General features: G+C 45.7%; 1 protein-coding gene across 2 annotated transcripts in view; it reads left to right on the top strand.

Annotated features, from left to right (window-relative positions):
* The window catches only part of SLC38A12 (solute carrier family 38 member 12), a 42,063-nt gene extending 30,195 nt beyond the window's left edge, over nt 1-11,868 (top strand). For both annotated transcript variants that reach the window (XM_083148069.1, XM_083148070.1), the window contains exons 7-10: nt 6,312-6,411; nt 7,750-7,852; nt 9,224-9,317; nt 10,631-11,868. In XM_083148069.1, coding sequence (XP_083004195.1) covers nt 6,312-6,411; nt 7,750-7,852; nt 9,224-9,317; nt 10,631-11,391 — 1,058 coding nt within the window. In that variant the 3' untranslated portion in view covers nt 11,392-11,868. The remainder of the gene's footprint in view (nt 1-6,311; nt 6,412-7,749; nt 7,853-9,223; nt 9,318-10,630) is intronic.
* Nucleotides 11,869-20,406: the final 8,538 nt, after the last annotated feature.

Raw genomic sequence — 20,406 nt, 5'->3', positions numbered from 1 at the left:
GTGAAGGTATCTGCGTCCCCTCGCGGGGCTCGCTGCGCTCGCCACGCTTCGGGCTCGGTGGCTCGCTGCGCTCGCCACACTATTCTATTCTCAACTCCACGCCGACGTGGATAGTAGGGCATGAAAAGGTTGGAGGACGCGTACCGCCGCCCCTCGCGGGGCTCGCTGCGCTCGCCACGCTTCGGGTTCACGTGGATAGTGGGGCTGGTACACTGTGAAAAAAAGTCATTTTGGGTACATTAACAAATTAATTAGAAGCACAATTTAAGCACAACTTACATTATTCTGTGCAAAAATGGAATTCGATTCCAAATTTTCAGGTGTTAATTCACCGATAACCGCAACTGCAATTCCACAAAACAGATAAAAAAAAAATCAATAATCAAAATGGAATGACATACAAATCCACCCCCACTATCCACGTGAACCCGAAGCGTGGCGAGCGGCGGCGGTACGCATCCTCCGACCTTTTCATACCCTACTATCCACGTCGGCGTGGAGTTGAGAATATAATAGTGTGGCGAGCGCAGCGAGCCACCGAGCCCGAAGCGTGGCGAGCGCAGCGAGCCCCGCGAGGGGACGCAGATACCTTCACAGGTAAGCGCGTCTCTTCGCGGGCTTCATAGGTGTCCACATCACCACGGACACCTGTGAAGCCCGCGAGAGGACGCGCTTACCTGTGAAGGTATCTGCGTCCCCTCGCGGGGCTCGCTGCGCTCGCCACGCTTCGGGCTCGGTGGCTCGCTGCGCTCGCCACACTATTCTATTCTCAACTCCACGCCGACGTGGATAGTAGGGCATGAAAAGGTTGGAGGACGCGTACCGCCGCCCCTCGCGGGGCTCGCTGCGCTCGCCACGCTTCGGGTTCACGTGGATAGTGGGGCTGGTACACTGTGAAAAAAAGTCATTTTGGGTACATTAACAAATTAATTAGAAGCACAATTTAAGCACAACTTACATTATTCTGTGCAAAAATGGAATTCGATTCCAAATTTTCAAGTGTTAATTCACCGATAACCGCAACTGCAATTCCACAAAACAGATAAAAAAAAATCAATAATCAAAATGGAATGACATACAAATCCACCCCCACTATCCACGTGAACCCGAAGCGTGGCGAGCGGCGGCGGTACGCGTCCTCCGACCTTTTCATACCCTACTATCCACGTCGGCGTGGAGTTGAGAATATAATAGTGTGGCGAGCGCAGCGAGCCACCGAGCCCGAAGCGTGGCGAGCGGACGCAGATACCTTTACAGGTAAGCGCGTCTCTTCGCGGGCTTCATAGGTGTCCACATCACCACGGACACCTGTGAAGCCCGCGAGAGGACGCGCTTACCTGTGAAGGTATCCGCGTCCCCTCGCGGGGCTCGCTGCGCTCGCCACGCTTCGGGCTCGGTGGCTCGCTGCGCTCGCCACACTATTCTATTCTCAACTCCACGCCGACGTGGATAGTAGGGCATGAAAAGGTCGGAGGACGCGTACCGCCGCCGCTCGCCACGCTTCGGGTTCACGTGGATAGTGGGGCTGGTACACTGTGAAAAAAAGTCATTTTGGGTACATTAACAAATTAATTAGAAGCACAATTTAAGCACAACTTACATTATTCTGTGCAAAAATGGAATTCGATTCCAAATTTTCAAGTGTTAATTCACCGATAACCGCAACTGCAATTCCACAAAACAGATAAAAAAAAATCAATAATCAAAATGGAATGACATACAAATCCACCCCCACTATCCACGTGAACCCGAAGCGTGGCGAGCGCAGCGAGCCCCGCGAGGGGCGGCGGTACGCGTCCTCCGACCTTTTCATACCCTACTATCCACGTCGGCGTGGAGTTGAGAATATAATAGTGTGGCGAGCGCAGCGAGCCACCGAGCCCGAAGCGTGGCGAGCGCAGCGAGCCCCGCGAGGGGACGCAGATACCTTCACAGGTAAGCGCGTCTCTTCGCGGGCTTCATAGGTGTCCACATCACCACGGACACCTGTGAAGCCCGCGAGAGGACGCGCTTACCTGTGAAGGTATCCGCGTCCCCTCGCGGGGCTCGCTGCGCTCGCCACGCTTCGGGCTCGGTGGCTCGCTGCGCTCGCCACACTATTCTATTCTCAACTCCACGCCGACGTGGATAGTAGGGCATGAAAAGGTCGGAGGACGCGTACCGCCGCCCCTCGCGGGGCTCGCTGCGCTCGCCACGCTTCGGGTTCACGTGGATAGTGGGGCTGGTGTTAACAATTGTGGGGGCCATTTCACACTTCAATTACCAACCACTTTACATGCACATTACTATAAAGTAGACACAGCATACTGCCTGCTGCACCATTTCAATAACAAGCACAACACACTTCAAACTGCTCTATTTAACAAATATGTACCAAGAAATCATTACAGTCTATGTCACCATGCATTACTATCAGAAACAACAGACTATTCTGTATGTTTTATAACACACAGTACATCATTTCCAGGCACATGATATTCTCTGCACATAAACCTGTGTTATCCATATTATCATTATTGCCATGACACTAAAGTCATACACTTCATAAACTACTGCACATAAACACTTTCTAGCTATTTAGATAAGCACTACCCCTTGAACATAAGCATTATCCACTCTATACAGCCAATGATAACCCCCTAATCCTCAAACAAATGATATATGAAGGACACATGTATAACCACAGTAAGCGCCCCTACCCCTCCAAATCCCCCCCCCCCACCCCACCCCCACCCTCCTAAGCCTGTATATATTGTTCACAAACCCAAAGGCCCACCTATGCTCAGTAAGTCTGTAAATCTACTTACTGTTTTGTGCAGGGGCAGGGAGACAGACACAGCTGCTGCGTAGTGCTCACTGATTACCATCAAAATGGCTGCTGATGTCCTTCCCCAGAGTGCTTTTGGCGCGTTTTTTCCGGCAGGCAGAAAAATCGCGTCGGTCGGGCGGTGATGTTACGCTCACGACAATGCATAAGACCGACCGACGCGATATTTCTTTGTATATTGACGGTGTAGCGCGTAATACGGGGAGTTACTTCGCAATTGATCGGTCGCGTCGGTCGGAGCCATTGTAAAATGCTCCCGACGCGACGGACATGTTAAGAACAGTATTAAGCACTGTATAGTGCTTATACTGATCGGTCGCGTCGGTCGGAGCCATTGTAAAATGCTCCCGACGCGACGGACATGTTAAGAACAGTATTAAGCACTGTATAGTGCTTATACTGATCGGTCGCGTCGGTCGGAGCCGTTGTAAAATGCTCCCGACGCGACGGACATGTTAAGAACAGTATTAAGGGTACTGTATAGTGCTTATACTGATCGATCGCGTCGGTCGGAGTCGTTGTAAAACGGCCCCGACGCGACGGACATGTTAAGATCAGTATTAAGCACTATATAGTGCTTAATCAAGTACATGTCACGTCGGTCGGCAGCATTGAGCTGTTAAGCTCACAGTACATTGCGGCCGACGCGATATGCTTTTAAACATGTCAACATGTGTATCATGTCGACATGTCGACTAAACATGTCAACTTCAAGTTGATCATGCTTAGTATGCTTAAAAAAAGTGGTTCTCTGTGTCCAAACCATGGTGAGGGCCCCAAGCCCCAGAAGCCTATGAAAATTATAATGTTAATAACCCACACACGCTTCTTGGGGTTTGCTGCGCTTACCACGATTTTGACTTAGTGCTCCACTACACTCACCGCACTCCAAAAATTATTTGGATAGTGATGGTGTGACTCCGTAGCATTCATCCATCACAAATCATTCACCTGAGACAAGAAACACAAGTGTTTTAAAAGCATTTTTGAAAATTTACTTTTCAAATGAAAATAGAAAAACTGTATATAATCAATGGCAAACAAAACATATGACATGTGCATTAATGGGGGAAACAGAAATGGGGGTAAATCTCAAGAGTCCTTGGGCAATAAAGTCAGGGCAATTAGTATGCGGGCAAAAGGGTTCTCTTGTCCCAGGCTCTTCCGCCACATGAATTCTTCAAGATAACTCTGGAGCATATGCCTGGCGGTGCCCCTGTGGCGTTTATTCCGCCACTTACATGCCCCCCACATCCGTTCAACATTCTGGGTATGAACCCCTGTTGTAGGGTCTACAAAGTTATAACGGTGATTGACCTGGGCATGTTCATATCCTGCAGCATTCAGCTGGGCTGTACTGTAGGCTCTCCAGCAATCAGTGTACACATGAGAGCCCGGCTCCACAAACTGCAGGATAGCTTGCATGAGGGTGTTGGCGTCCCGAGTGGCAACCTTGGTGGCGAAACATTGGCCAGTTTCTCTGCATATGCCACCAAATACCCATTGCTGAGGCAGAACTCGTCCAACATTGGCTTGCCTTTTGACGAAGAGGGTCTCATCCACCTCAACGATCATGCCGGGACCTCCGATCCGGCGCTGCGGCTGCGCCATGAGGTCCAGCAGGCAGGCCTCCCTCATGTACTTATTGTACAGGACAGCCGTCTTCTTAGAGAGGGACAAATTCTTCTCACAGTAGTCAATGCTGGTATATTCCTGCACCCAGGAAAATACGAAGCGGACCAGCGTTACGAAAGGCAAACGACAGCCAGGAAAGAACAGTCCTGCTCTCAGACTCCTCTTCAAACGGCAGTCCCTCACGTTACAGCGCCACATGGTCTCCTTCAAATTTAGCCGCATCGGATGACCATTGTCGCATGTAGCCTCTGATGGCAGCAGATGATGGCGCTGCAGAAACGCCACTGCCTCCTCCTCACTTGTAGGCAGTGAGAACATATTCACCTCAGCCATCTCAGAGGTCTTGAAATCACCCACAGAGCACTCCACAGCAGACCAATCCACAGCTCAGGACTAACGATCAGCACGGCTCAGGGTCAGGATCAGCAGAAATCAATCGCAGAATAATCAGGATCAGCAATAATCCACTGGAACAGCAGCAATCCGCAGCACAAGGCTCACGAACAACAGCAAATAGTATTCAAAGCACAAGATCAATCAGGGAGATATCACCAACAAAGGATCAATCAGCCAAGAAATCACCAGCAACTGAATACACGTCTCACTCCTACCGAGACAAACCCACAAAGGCAGTAGGGGAAAAAAGAACAGTAGGGGCTGTCAAAGTAAGGGGCCGGACTATCACAATAAATATTGACATTGATGCTGTAACTGAGCAGATTACAGAGGGAAGATTTCATATTGACATAGAAACACACACTCCAACACATTAAAACATATGTTACTAGGTAGATTTTATAGGGGGTTGGACTATATAGATTAATTGGGCCTATTAAAAAGGGCCTAAACAGCGGGAAAATCGTTGGGCCAATGGGACAGATGAAAATCGTGTGCATCGTGAGCATCGGGGGGTTTTACTTAAACATGCGACGCGACCGACGCGATTTAATAGAGAGATCGTGAGAAAAGAAGTAAATCGGTAGTATCGCGTCGGTCGGGGGTACAGAATTAAAAGGGCCACGACTCAATCAACAAGATGCCGATATGAAAACCGACGCGAAAAAAAGACATCGTGAGTACATAACTATATCGGGGGTATCTTATCGGTCGGGAGCATCGTTAGCATACAAAAAAACCACCGATGCGACGCGATGCTCAAGACTGACAAGATTGATATCGGTGTGGCCGTGCTAGGAAACAAGTACCACTGTCATAGTGCCCCACAGGCTGCCCATTTGCACTGTCAATCACCGCCGGCTTGTGCAGCGGTTGGCGGATCGACCATACATGCAGCATGATGCACCAATGTATTTAAAGGTATATTGGCCATCGTATGTGCTACACAGCCAACACATTATTCATGAATGACATTCAAAGACATATTGCCTGTATATGCTGGCCGATTTTATCGGGATATAACATCCGTTCAATTGTACAGCCAAAAAATGGACCAGTGAGTGGCTTTTCTCCATGTTTGAGTTCTCCTGTAAATTCTATAAAATCTGAAAATAATCAGCTTAGTTTCCTAGTACATCCTATTCATATCTCATTGCAACCAATACTCGTTTTTGGGCACAAAAAACACATCTGGCACCAACAGTTGCATGGGACATGGCAGCTCACTTGTAGCAGGCATTAGTTTATTGAGGCTGGTGGTATGAGGGTACCTAGTGGATTTACCTCATTTTGCTACATAAAAATCAGAAAGAAGAGGGAGAGGTAAGGGAGCTGACAAAAACTTGTAGACCTATTTTTATAGGTATCATCCTTTAATATATGACATTTGCTCATTCCTTCTTAAGAAAAAAATTGTACTGGACTTTATATGACTGGTCTCCTTTCTTTACAGTTGGAGTAAACCTTTTTTACTTGTGTATAATTATATATCTTTATGGAGACCTGGCAATATATGCAACAGCTGTACCTCTGTCTCTTGTGCAAGTCACATGGTGAGTAACAATGGAGCGGGAAACAAAAATAAATAGCAGTATTATTATTATAGTAGGCCTGTTAAAGCTGGACAGTTTAGAAAATGATACATGCATAAAACAGGGTCGCACAATGTAGACAGAGGGTGTAAAATTCAATTGGTTATTATGCCCGATCTCCCATTTAAAGTGATATATGGGGGGGGGGGGCATGATGAAACTCTGTTGTACTTGCTCATTCCAGCGTGCTACCTCAGGGTGTAGTGCGTTGAAATCCTGGCGCCAGCAGCTGATCGCGCATGAAAGGAGAAATGTAACTGCTCAGTTGGAAGCCATCTACTGGCTGCCAGTGCCTGAAATAATTGAGTATCGCCCAATAAATGCAGACCTGAAAACTTATGGCCCTGCTCATGAGAGAGCTTACATTCTAATTGGAAGAGGATACAGCTGGAACAAGAGGAGCCGCTGTGATTCAGAGATTCAGGCGCATTTCACTAATAATCCAGTCATATCTTGGGGTGTTTTTGTATGTGACCAAATCAGAAATGATATACTTTTATTTAACAAAAATATATATTTCTGCACTTTGGTTTTGTTCTTTCAGCTGCTATTACTAATGGCCATAGACAGAAAGTCAGTCAATATGTTTCAACTCTTGACTGCACCCTTGGGCTGGGTACATACTGCTATATATTGTTCGTACATCACAACTTCATGAACATCACTAGCTGGGCAAATGTAAATGCCCATTAAACGTGATGTTTGCCTGGCCAGACCTATCGAGAAGCCGATTGGTAAGTGCTTATAGCTTATTGAATTAGTTGGCGGGCCAGTCAATTGGTCAGACGTGAACCCACAAGAGATCTACCTTATTTACTCTTATTAAATTGTATTTTACGTTCCGCCCATGAAAAGCTGGGCATTTCCATGGATGCGACTATCTGCCGACGCCCCACATCCCCCGCCTGCAGTCTTGGGTGCGTGCACCAAGCAAACAGTCTATTCGCCGTGGCCGCATGCAACCGGCGTATGCACATGAGTAGAATTGTGCATATGCCAAACATTGGTCCCTCTGTGATCGAATGCTCGCTGCGAAAGGATCAGAATAAGGTCCTTAGTTCCTTCTCTTATAATTCCTATTGATCTATTTTATGAAGGTAAGACTTTGTCTGGTCAGTGCCTGACATTATTTAGGTAATAAATAGAAAAGATTTTCTTGTGGGTTCTTTCAAGTCCTTTCCAAATAGTGATAAAGTGTGTAACAGTCACTGAAGCAAAACAGACTATCCGTAACAAATATGTTTGTATAAATGCATTGATGTTTAATGGGACATCATATTCCTTTATTATCATCTTCAGCTTCTCTGGGAATCAGTCATGTGGAACCCAGACAGGAGACCGGAACGATACTGACCCGTGCTGGGGAAAAATCAGACGGATCGATGCTTACAGGATCTATGTGGTAAGTAGGAGTTTATACTATGATTGACTATAAGAATTTGATTTGTTAGGTGCCTACTGCAATATGGCCAGCAACATCTGGAGTTGGCATGTTATATTAATATGCATGACCCTAAAAGTGAGCATTATACTGTACAATGATGCAGTTGTAATAATTTGTGGCCATCCCCTGGCATGTTTGTAAATCCACTAGTGCTGGGGTAGCCAACTCCAGTCCTCGAGAGCTACTAACAGTTAAAGTTTCCCAGGTCTCCTCACAGAATCACAAGTGAAGTATTTAGCTCCACCTGTGGCTCTTAAGTTGTGTTAGTCAGTAATGAGTGCACCTGTGTACCTGCGAGGTAAGCTGGTAAACGTGAACTGTTGGTAGCGCTCGAGGACTGGAGTTGGCAGTCCTCCTCTGCCTTGACTTAACTATAATGTCATTAGAGTAGCCCAGACAGCCCAAGATTCAGTTGCTCTTTCAGGGCACTACGTGCAGTAAGCTTCCGGATGTACAAAAAGTATTCTATTTACAAATGACGTGAACATTACATTCCCCCAGTTACCTGGACTTGTGAGCAAGTGCATTGTTGTGGGGGAGGCATTCCGATGGTATACGTTTTCACAGTGACTGCATTGCTGCATGAGTGTTGTGTTGGCTACATGACAAGTCTTAAACAACCACCGTCTTCTGTTTGGTCATGGAATCTGAACTGTCAATCCAGTATTCATTGAGACTGATTGAATTTCAGACCGTGTTTGATTGACTGCCATCAAACCTTTACAGCATGTTGTGTCAACAAATCACCCAATGCTCTCGAGTCAGCTGATGGTTCACCCAGCATGCAGAAACCTTGCTTAGGCCAAGCTTTTGTGGAATGCCAAGTGATGGATCCCGATGAGATGCCAATTTCCCTTTTGTAACTGGTCTATTGTTGCCCTGGGGTCCACCTAAACTATGGCCTCCATGGCAGCAACATTGTCCTTTTTGATGATGTACACAGGTCAGCCGCAGCACTTCCCGTCTTCCAGGGACTGTTTCCCACGCTAAAATTTAGCAAACTAGTCTAACAGTGTTTCAGGATGGTGCTTCCTCCCCGAAAGCTGCTCGCTGTCTGTCAAAACTTCCCTGCTGTCACAGACCACTCTTGCAGTTCTAGAGGCTCATGGCTCTCCAATGGCATCTGCTGAGTTCCTGTGAAGGAATGAACATGCTGATATTTGGAAACAATTGGAGGTGAACAGAATTAATTACAGCTTTAGTAACAAGGCAACAAAGCTCCAGTTATGATATAATGTAGCTGTATGATTGAGTGCACAGTAAATAAAATGTTGCTTATATTTGGTAATATAGCTTACAGCAATCTTGATTTATTTTGTTTGTTGTCAGGCTATATTTACCCTTTTACTCGGACCCTTTACCTTCTTCAATGTGCAGAAAACAAAGTACCTCCAAATTCTGACATCGCTTATGAGATGGGTTGGTGAGTGCAAGAAATATGTTCTAACATGATTTATGTATGGTAATCTTCTTTGGCTTCCATATATAGACCAGTGGTTCCCAAACTAGATGGCTCAGGACCTAAACAAATTATTCATGCTCAAAAGTGATTGGCCAAAGCCGTGCTGGTGGCTGCCAGTCATGAAACATGTGGACCATTAGAAACACAACTATGTTCATAACCACATCATTTAACCTAAAGGTGACGCGCTACTTAATTTAATATATTATTTATCAATAAGAAACTTTTGGGCTAGGGGTGCCTTGAAAAAAAGCTGATACTATAGGGTGCCCTGAGTCCTGACAGTTTGGGAACCACTGATACACACTACTGGACACTGCAGTCAAATGGAATTTCCTTGTATTGCTGCTTTCATTCAACCGTAAATTGACGCATATTTCTACCTATATACGTGGTGTTTTGTTTTTTGTTACTGTACACTTGTTTTTATAAGCACTAGCAGTTGCCTTTCCATTTGCAGTAACCCTCTTGCTGACTAAAATGAATAGGCTTTTCTGAATATGAAGCATACTGGTGCATGTTTCTAGCGCTATTGCTATCAAATTATAGGCTGTTAGATAGAAGAGAAATGTGTACTTTGGGAGACTCCAAGTTAAATTCCTGAAATTAACATGAGCCAATTTTGGGGTTATATCTTCACAGGCAAATGAAAGAAAACAAAATCTTTTTGATTGATTAGTCTATTGAAATAATGAGCTGCTTCCTGTCCCTTTTCTGACGCCGATGAAGCAAACTTGTTAAGTCTCTGATCCTTCTCATATGCTATAAAAATCCATTTTCTTTCAACCTATCAACATTCAGTGCCTGTGGGTAAAAAGAGATTAAAATCCTCAAGCCAATCCATAAATCAGATCACGTCTAAATGTCACACAACACATCCCCCAGCACGCCACCCACATGGCTCACGCATGCGCGGAGAGAAGATACACCCTACAGATCATGTATTCTCATAACCCTGTATAGCCCATGCTGGTAGAGAGGGGGCTCTGTCCTTGCTACGCTATGGGGAGAAGAGCTGGTCGTGTCAGAGGCCTCCTTCTCCTAGTGATTTATAGAGCGGGTAATGAGTTTTCACAGCTTTACTGCCACTTTGTTCTCATCTGAGTCGCTGTCATAAATCGTGAATACAACCGTTTAACTCCTGTCTGCCCAGGTATACAGGGTGAAATTGTGGGGGGGATGGGAGTAACAACAAGAGAAGGGAACACAGGGAGCGTGTCGTCTTGTTTTATAGATACACAGCTTAACCCTTTCATTTTTGTTCTCTACTGCAGCTTTCATCATTATGATTGTACTGGCATTGATTCGTATTGGTAAGGGTGAAGGGAAAGGTAACCCACCTCTGGCCGAGGTCTCTGGTATCCGGAATTTGTTTGGTGTCTGTGTATACTCTTTCATGTGCCAACATTCTTTGCCCTCACTGATCACCCCAGTGTCTACAAAGAAACACCTGACTGGACTTGTCCTTCTGGATTATATACTTGTCCTGTCTTTCTACAGCCTGCTTTGTTTCACGGCTATATTTTGCTTCACCTCTGGGGCCCTGATGGATATGTATACACTCAATTTCAGTGGGTGCAGCCCTTTTGTGCCTCCAGTGATTGGCTACTTCCTAGGATTGTTTCCAGTGTTTACAATCAGCACCAACTTCCCCATCATTGCTGTCACACTACGCAACAACTGGAAGACTCTCTTTCACCGGGATGGCGGGACATATCCATGGCTTGTAGACCGTATAGTGTTTCCCCTCATTACACTGGTGCCTCCCATCATTGTGGCATTCTGTACTAACCATTTAGAAATCCTAGTGAGTGTCACAGGTGCATATGCCGGGAATGGCATCCAGTATGTTATTCCGGCATTTCTAGTGTTCTACAGTCGCAAAGATTCTGCCCTGGTGTACGGACCTGGACTTGACAATAAGCACCTGTCACCATTCAAACAGAGTGGCTGGGTGTGGTTTGTCCTTCTGTGGGCTTTATCATGCTTTATATATGTCACAGCCAACATAATCCTGACTGATGTTAACCTGTAGACATTTGAGTCTCTGTGGCTCAGATATGGCTGTTTTGTGCAGGACACAGAAGCCGCCATTTGGTTAATGGTCTGTTCACAAGCAGTGGGGCTGGACCCATTCTACTGTGTAATAATTTGCCTTCTACTGTTATGTTTATAATGGACACAATTAGGACTGGAAACTTAAAGCATATATGTATAAATTCTACAACTTTTTTATGTTACCGGTTTCTCTGTGCCTTGTCATCTGTTAAATGAAGGTTAGCCTGTCATGTAACCACCTTCTGTCCTGTGCAGGCCTATGTCTCACTGGCATATAAGGATACCATCACTTGCCTCTGTATCAAAAGGGAATTGTAGCACACCTTGTGCCATTTGGGCATACAAGTACCTACTGCTGTGTACCAGAAGCTGTTCTACATGGACCTCGCTGCATTGTGCGCAGTGGTTAGCTAGGTTCTTTGCAAGCTAAATAAATTAAGACCTTGGAAATTAATTTGTGTATTTAGGAAGGACTTTTTTATTTTTTTTACAAAATCAAAACACCACACTTGCACAGCATGTGCCCATCGCATACTGATTACAGATGCTGCTGGCTGTGATTAGATTCCTTGCCCCCCCACCTCTCATCGCGCTCCAAGAGCAGAGGTGATTTATGAGTACATTACTCTCGCCCCTGATGAATCTGTACATGAAACAGGTTTGCCTGTTTTTGGGGCACAGAATAACTGCACTTTGCTGATACTGTGTTTGTTTTATTTTTCTATTTGTCTATCTGAAATGCAATCTGCACATGACAGTGGATGCGAGTTGTATAGGCAGTTTAATCTCAAATGTCCTTCATTGTGCTACTCTGTGTTTTGTGGTCTCTTCCCCTCTCCTTCTCTCCCTTGTAAATATATAAAGTGATTTTGTTAGAAAAAAAAACAACCCCATAGTTCTAGTGAACTATAAATATATATACAGTATACTGAATCATTGTCATGCCACATCAAAAATGTTTTTAGTATATATTAACCTCTATTCACATTACATAATTGCAGAAAACGATGGTTAATTTAATTATCATGCGGAATGGTTAGTGGGACTTCATAGACTTCATGAGAACCCAATAAATTCCAAGGTTCCGTCCCTTCCGTTACTAGGGTTAGAGCAGCTCCTGGCTGACTCTCAAATCCGTGCAAGCTTTACTGTGACATTCCTGCACTATGCAAAATGAGGGTTACAGTGCTGGCCTCTTCTCCCAATTTGCCCTCCGCAGGCCGCTCTGCTAGCTATGACAGCCATTGTCTGCCCCACCGTGATCGTTTCAATGGAGCCAAAACCCAATCCGACCCTGCTTGTAATGGGATGCAGTCATAATCCTGGCGTTCAAAATCCCGACGTCGGATTCCCGACGCCGAAATCCCGTCACTTTCTCCCTCTATGGGTGTCCACGACACCCATAGAGGGAGAATAAATTAGTGTGCCGAGCGTAGCGAGGCACTGGGCGCGCTGCGTGGTGAGCGCAGTGAGCCCGCAAGGGGGGGGGGCGATCCATGCCCCCCCCTTGTCAGGATTTCGGCGTCGGGATTACGACCGCCGGGATTTTGTAACAAACCCCTTGTAATGAGTGAGTGTTATAATACAGGAGAAAGTAGGAATTAGAGAAAGTGAGAGGGTTTTACAGAGAGCTGGAGAGAAGTAGATATTGTTTACATACAGAATGCTTGTTTTGCTATCAAGGGTGCCATAAAGAATGCAGGAGAGAACTGGTGATGTGGGGAGTGAAGTACATGCACAGTACTGCAGCCATCAAACTGAAAATAAACTACAGCTCCCAGCAGCTGCCGTTTATTTTCAGTTTCATCACTAGTGTGGGGTCTGTGCCAGTGGCTCCTGGCTGCCCAGTTTTAGCCTGTATGACGGTCCCTAAGCGACCACTTTGGTTGAATGTCTCTAAATCTCCTACTGAACTGCAGGTCATTGTGTTCTAGGGGGAATGGAAATACTCACTCACTGGTCACTCTGCACGAACCGATAATGTTTTACTCTCACTTTTACTAACATTAACTCACTTGGGAGAGAGGGGAGCAAGTGCAGTATATATAATAACGTCACAGGCTATCCAGCGTGTTTCTCCCTCTACACTACACTAAAGTAAATAAGAAGCACCTGTATTCTTTAGCAGCTATGTTCTATGTAATCACCCTTATGATCATAGTTGGCATAGATGCTACGCTACAGAAAATAAAACCATTGATACACATACAGAAGGCCCTCTGCCATATCATCTTAACGCATCATATGAAATATGGAAACTAAATCAATGTGCCTTTTATCAACTGCTGATATAATAAGGAAAATTAAGGTATCATACTAATGTTTACATTTTGTAAAGGTAAATTGTTTCCAAATCCATAGCACACGTCCCCTGGGGGGATATCTGGCACTCAAATGGGTGGCAGTTATCCAGCTGCTGTGGAAAGTGGGAAAGTCAATCCCTCTAATTAAGGTAGACAACAAACAGTTGTGGCAAACTTGATCCAGAGGGTTTTTTATTTTGTTAAACCCAGTTGAGCGACAGGTCCACACTTAGGGGTTTATTCTAGTTCATTCTTTCTGACAAAATCCTTCTTAGATGGACAAAACCATGTGCACTGCAGGGGGGCAGATGTAACATGTGCAGAGAGAATTAGATTTGGGTGAGTTATTTTGTTTCTGTGCAGGGAAAATACTGACTGCATGATTTTACACTGCAATATAGATCTCACTTTGAAGAAAAACCCCACCCAAATCTAATTCTCTCTGCACAAGTTACATCTGCCCCACCCGCAGTGCACATGGTTTTGTCCATCTAAGAAGGATTTTGTCAGAAAGAATGAACTAGAATAACCCCCTTAATGTGCAAGCTTGAGGTCCTGAGGTCTGATTCGGGACAGTTGGTAGGCTGGACTTTGCAGAAATGGGTCTGTTGGTTTGAATGGATGTCCAATAGGCAAAGGAGAGCCTGGCAGGATGGCCCCTCTGATGCATTTTGCCTGCTATACTGGCTTTTTCAAAGGTAATCTCTTATTGTCTGACCAATATGGCTGCTGATTGATTACTGCTGGGTAACATGGTTACTTCCTTATTTAACATAAAAATGCTTAAGTACATATTCCATGGATTACTCAACCAATACCCATTATTGAGACAGAGTTTGATTTCTTTGAGCCGACATGTGCCGACAGGCGGTATTTCATGCCCTACCATCCACTAAGCCATGGTGGGAGAATAAAATAGCATGCTGAGTGTAGCGAGGCACTGAGCCCGAAGCATGGTGGGTGCAGTAACAGTACAACCATGAAATAAAGTATATCATTCACATAAGTAACCGCGTGGCTTTGTTTCATCATAGTATCTCAGAGTTCAAGTACAGTGGTACGGGGGGGGGGGGGGGGGAGGGAGGGAGGGAGGGAGGGAGGGAGGGAAAGAGTAGCATGGTGTCGAGTAGGCCACGTTGCATGGGCCTGATCTTAAATACCTAGATAGGTATCTTATCTGGGCTGTAGTTAGTGGTTTTATGTGAGGTAAAATTAAGCAGATACAGTAAGAAGGGGAAAATTGCAGCATTTAGACATCAGGAACTGTTGCCTTTGAGTATGTGGAATCGAGCCCCCTGGACCACATAGAATAATATTTGTTCTCTGCCTTTCTAGCAAGCTATACAAACTTTTCATGGCCCACTACCTCCTTCACCAGCGATATCCAGGAGTGTATGTCTGGAGCTTCCTTAGCCAACCACAGTCTAGCTATACATACTTTGGCCAATGTACATAAATTTATAGCATAACCTCTATCCGGGTCAGGTAGCATCTCCCCATCTATGGTCGATAGGAGACAAGTCACTGACGACAAGGCTTCTTTTGGTATGCCTATGGTCACTAGGATATTAATGTTATCTTCCCAAAACAGCGTGATCCTAGGACATGACTTTATCATGTGGATGAAAGAGCCATCTAGGGAGCCACATTTTGGGCAGGATGGGGAGCCAGTGCGGCACAATAATATTGGCGTCATATAGACTCTGTGCAAAATAAATAATTGTATCTGCTGATATCTAATGCCTCAAGGGCACAAGACCATAGGTCATCTGAGAGAGTCCCTAAATCAGCTTCCCATTTTAGTCTAAGGGGGGTTAACGGGTCAGAGTGGTGGAACTGCTGCATCCATGAATAAGCAATGGAGACCAAGTGTCTTTGTGGCCTATCACGCAGTCGTTTCTTAACTGGAGAGTATAGAAGGGACAGAGGGGATGATTTCAATTGTGTGTTAAGGGCGTGTGGCCCTTAACACTGGAGATATCAGTAGAATTGAGAGTTAGGGACCGGGAACTTTACTTGTAAATCCTGGAACGATTTTCTTAAATGTTCTCAGCGTGTAGGTCTCCCAGCGTGTTAACACCCTACCAGCTATTCCATGTCTCCCGCACCTGCAATGAGGAGAGTTCTGGTAAACCCTTCGGGTTGAATATAGGAGTGTCAGGGTCCCATCCCTGACCCTTCATGAGCTTATGCACCAGCTTCCATATGGTAATTGCCTGCTTGAGGATAGGAAGGGTAGACATTTTTGCACTGTTGCTTAGAAATGCTTGTAAAGGGGTCATGGCAGGGGAGAGATTTATTACCATTTGCATATGTAGGGAGGAATCATCAGTCTCATTCAGCCATCCCCAAATGTATACTAACTGCGATGCAATAGTAATGTCGAAAGTTGGGGAGAGTCAGTCCTCATTTTGATCTGGTTAGAGTGTGTGTATATTAATCCTTGGCCGTTTATTGGGCCAAATAATAGAGGATAAAAGGACACTAATTTGTGTGAAGAACTTTTGAGGGATGTACACTGGAGATTGCTGAAGGACATATAATAATTTGGGTTGAAAAACCATTTTAACTAAATTAATCCTTCCTGTAACCGTTAAGGGCAATTTGCTCAATATCGGAATTTTGGAGCCTAGATACGAGATTTGTGGGAGCTGGTTTAGAGGGATATACATATTGGGAGCATTTGAGATCCAGACACCTAGATATTGAAAGGTGTCTGTCCAAGGGAGCGGAAACTGATTGGGTGAAGGGTGTGGGATCTGACCTCTTAGTGGAGTAATTGAGGATTTGGACCAGTTTATTAACAATCCTGAGAAATTACCAAAATAATTAATAATATCAAATATTATGGGTAGGGAGGCAGGATAGTCCTGAATAAAAAGAAGGATATCATCCGCATATAACGCTATTCTATCCTCCCTAGAGCCCACTGTTAGCCCTTTAATTGAAGTACTATCCCTGATCAAGCAGGCAACGGGCTCGTTGGCTATAGCGAACAAGTGTGGGGACAGAGGGCAGCCCTGTCTTGTACCCCTGAAGAGGGGGAAGGAGCACGACACATATTCGTTAACTGAGATCCTGGCTACAGGGGTGGAATATAAAGTTTTGGATAAGTCTGATAAATTTAGGCCTGAAGCCAAATCTGTCTAGCACCTCCCACCTCCCAAAAGGCCTTAGCTGCATCCAGTGAAGCAATGGCCGAGGTAGATGCATCCTCCCTGGGAAACTGCAGGTGTGTGAATAAATGCCGTAGGTTCACAGAAGTGGATTTATCTGGCATAAAGCCCGTTTGATTGGGATGAATAATATGCATAATAACCTTAGTCAGCCTGGTAGCCAGGACCTTAGTGAGGATCTTAATGTCTGTAGGCGATAAGGAAATAGGAAGATACGATTCAGGGTACTTAGGATTTTTGTCAGGTTTTGGTATGACAATTATTAGAGCCTCGGACATGGAGCCCGGGAGGGTCCCAGTGCCAAATAGCTGTTGAAAAACAGTATGTAGGTGGGATGCGAAAAAAGTGAGGTGTTTCTTATAAAGCTCAGAGGGAATTCAGTCAGATCCCGAGGCCTTACCACTAGGGGAAGCTTGTATATCTGCAGACATTTCTGTAATGGAGAGGGGGTAGTCTAAGAGTTCTCATTGTTCACTGGACAATAACGGTAGTGGAATGGCATGTAAGTAAGCGCGAAGATCGTCCAAGGCATAAGTGGCCTTAGAAGCATACAGTGTACTATAATAGGATACAAATTCATTTGCAATATCAGGGGTCTGTGTGACTACGTCACCATGTGCAGTTTGTAGTTCAGTAACTGTGCAGGCGCTACGCTCACCTCTTACAATATGAGCCATAAAGCTACCTGGCCTATCACCTGGCATACACCGAGTGAGAGGTATATAGCAGTCTATATCGCGTTTTATCTATTAAACAGTTCTTCCACTCCCTCTGAACATCCGGCCATAAGGATTTGGAGGAGTCTAATTTATCACTTAGATACCGCAATTTCGCTGCAACACAATCAGTCTCCAGGGCAAGCTCCTATTTTTTAAAGAAGGATTTTAAACTAGAGACCCTTTGGACCAATGTTCCCCAAAGAAATGCCTTTAAGGTATCCCATAGAAGTCCCACAGACACCCCTTCAGAGTTATGTTTAAAAAAAAACCTAAAAAACTCCTTCCATGCAGCCTCCAGTTCCAAGCCCGCCCCCATACGCGTAAGTCTAAACCTACTGAGAGGGGAGAGTGGTCTGAAATACCCCAACTTTCATATTTGGAGGAGCACACTCTAGGCAATATATCTAGTGTAACGAGGGCCAAATCTATCCTGGAAAATGACGAATGTGAGTGGGAGAAGCAAGAATATTCCCTAGCGGTTGGGTGTCTAGATCGCCATGCATCTACCAATCCCATTTCTGTAACATTTGAAAATGGGGTTACTTTTGGACACGCATGGGGGGTTTTCATGGAGATCTTGTCTAATTCGGGGTCAAGAATATTGTTAAAGTCGCCCAGACAAACCATGGGGATCCCCGGGTAAGACGCCATAAATTTTGCAGCTTTTTTTTAACACAAAGGAAGAGTAGGGAGGAGGAATATAAATAGCCATGAGAAGGACGGGGATAGAATGGATGTGATATTTTATAAACACAAATCTGCCCCATGGGTCTGTCTGGACAGTATCTAGGTAAACGGATACAGTTTTCTTAATGACAACAGATACTCCCCTGGATGCAGATGTGTGGGTAGAGTGGTAGGCCCAACCAACCCATGTTTTTTTCAATGATAGAATTTTACTACCTGAGAGATGAGTCTCCATGGGCCTTATTTTGGTTCATTCTTTCTGACAAAATCCTTCTTAGATGGGCAAAACCATGTGCACTGCAGGTGGGGCAGATGTAACATGTGCAGAGATAATTAGATTTGGGTGGGGTTTTACTTCAAAGTGATATATATATTGCAGTGTAAAAATAAAGCAGTCAGTATTTTCCCTGCACAGAAACAAAATTACTCACCCAAAATTAATTCTCTCTGCACATGTTACATCTGCCCCCCCTGCAGTGCACATGGTTTTGTCCATCTAAGAAGGATTTTGTCAGAAAGAATGAACCAAAATAAGGCCCCATGAGACAGATGACATCGGAATTACATTGCTTCATGGACCTCTTTATCTTGTCATTGGGGCCTCTCACATTCCATGTCAGGAAGTTAAGTGTACCCACTGTCATAATTAAACTGTCATGAACCTGACCTGTTTCACATTATTTTCTGATGTTCCATGCCTTTCTGCTTCCTAGCTGCTGCTGCAGCTACAGCTGCTCTGCATTCTCAGTGATTAAAACTCCAGTGAAGCTCCCTGAGTTCAGCACCAGTCACATGATCCAGGTAACTCAAGGCATACTTCCTGGTTCTGTCTGCTGCTGCAGACAATCAAGTAATCACCTGGAGGAATATAAGCCAGCTTCCCAGAGTCCTCCTTGCCTTGAACAAATGTTCTTTCTGCTTCCTGTGTGGTTACCCCAGAGACAGAGAATTCCAAGGCTCCGGGCTATCCAGTCTCCAGCGATACCTGCTCCTAGTGTCCTGCTGCTACTTACCTGGTTCCGTTCATCTCCAGAGACTCCTGCTAATTCCATCACTGCGGTTGAGTTAGCAATTTATCCCCTGCTGAGGATACCGCTGACACTGGCTAGCAAATCCCCACTAGCTTCCAGGCTAGACCCCTTGGCTCCCAGGCCAAACTACCTTCAAACCTTTCAGTGACTTTTTATCACCACAGTCCTGATCTGTCGACAGGCACTGTCTACCTCACAGTCGACACTCAGCTTCTGCCGTCTATCCTTGACTAACATCATCCGTGTCATCCCTGACGTCCATCAGTTGCTGCATCCAAGTGTTGTCACATTATCGTCTATTGTCGACATTGTGTCAACTGTTTCCCAAAGTGCCTCCAGAGACTCTGTGCTTCTGTCGTCCCCTGGTGACTAACATCATCTGTGTCATCTCCGACGTCCACCAGTTGCCGCACTCAAGTATTGCCACACATACACCTGTTGTCGACATCCTGTGTCAACTGTTTTCCAAAGTGCCTCCAGAGACTCCGACATTCTCTCCTGGTTATCGATATCATAGACCAACGACTCCCAGGTCGTCATCTCCGGCTCCCAGGCCATCCTACAGCTCCCAGGCTGCCAACTGTCATCACCGGCTCCCAGGCCATCCTGCAGCTCCCAGGCTGCCAACTACAACCCCGGCTCCCAGGCCGCCTCGCAGCTCCCAGGCTGCCAACTACAACCCCGGCTCCCAGGCCGCCACGCAGCTCCCAGGCTGACAACTACAACCCCGGCTCCCAGGCCGCCTCACAGCTCCCAGGCTGCCAACGACAACCCCGGCTCCCAGGCCACCTCGCAGCTCCCAGGCTGCCTGCTATCATCCCCGGCTTTCAGGCCGTCTGCAAAGACATTCTCAGCATCCCTGGTCATTCCACTCCTGCCAGAAGTCTCCACGTGTTTCCATCTGCCGTGTGATCCTGTCTTCTCGTGCAGCCCAGGTTACTTACTCAGTGTCCGGTTATCCGTGGGTTCCGTGCCCGTCTCCCCTCGGCTCTCAGGCCGCTCCAGCGATCCCCAGTGATCTCAAGTACCGGCTCCCTAGCCGCTCCAGCAATCCTCAGTGATCTCAAGTACCGGCT

The sequence above is a fragment of the Crinia signifera genome, chromosome 6 (assembly GCF_055691185.1).
Source record: "Crinia signifera chromosome 6, ASM5569118v1, whole genome shotgun sequence".
NCBI classification, from domain to species: Eukaryota; Metazoa; Chordata; class Amphibia; order Anura; family Myobatrachidae; genus Crinia; species Crinia signifera.
This window is presented reverse-complemented; position numbering and strand designations above follow the sequence as displayed.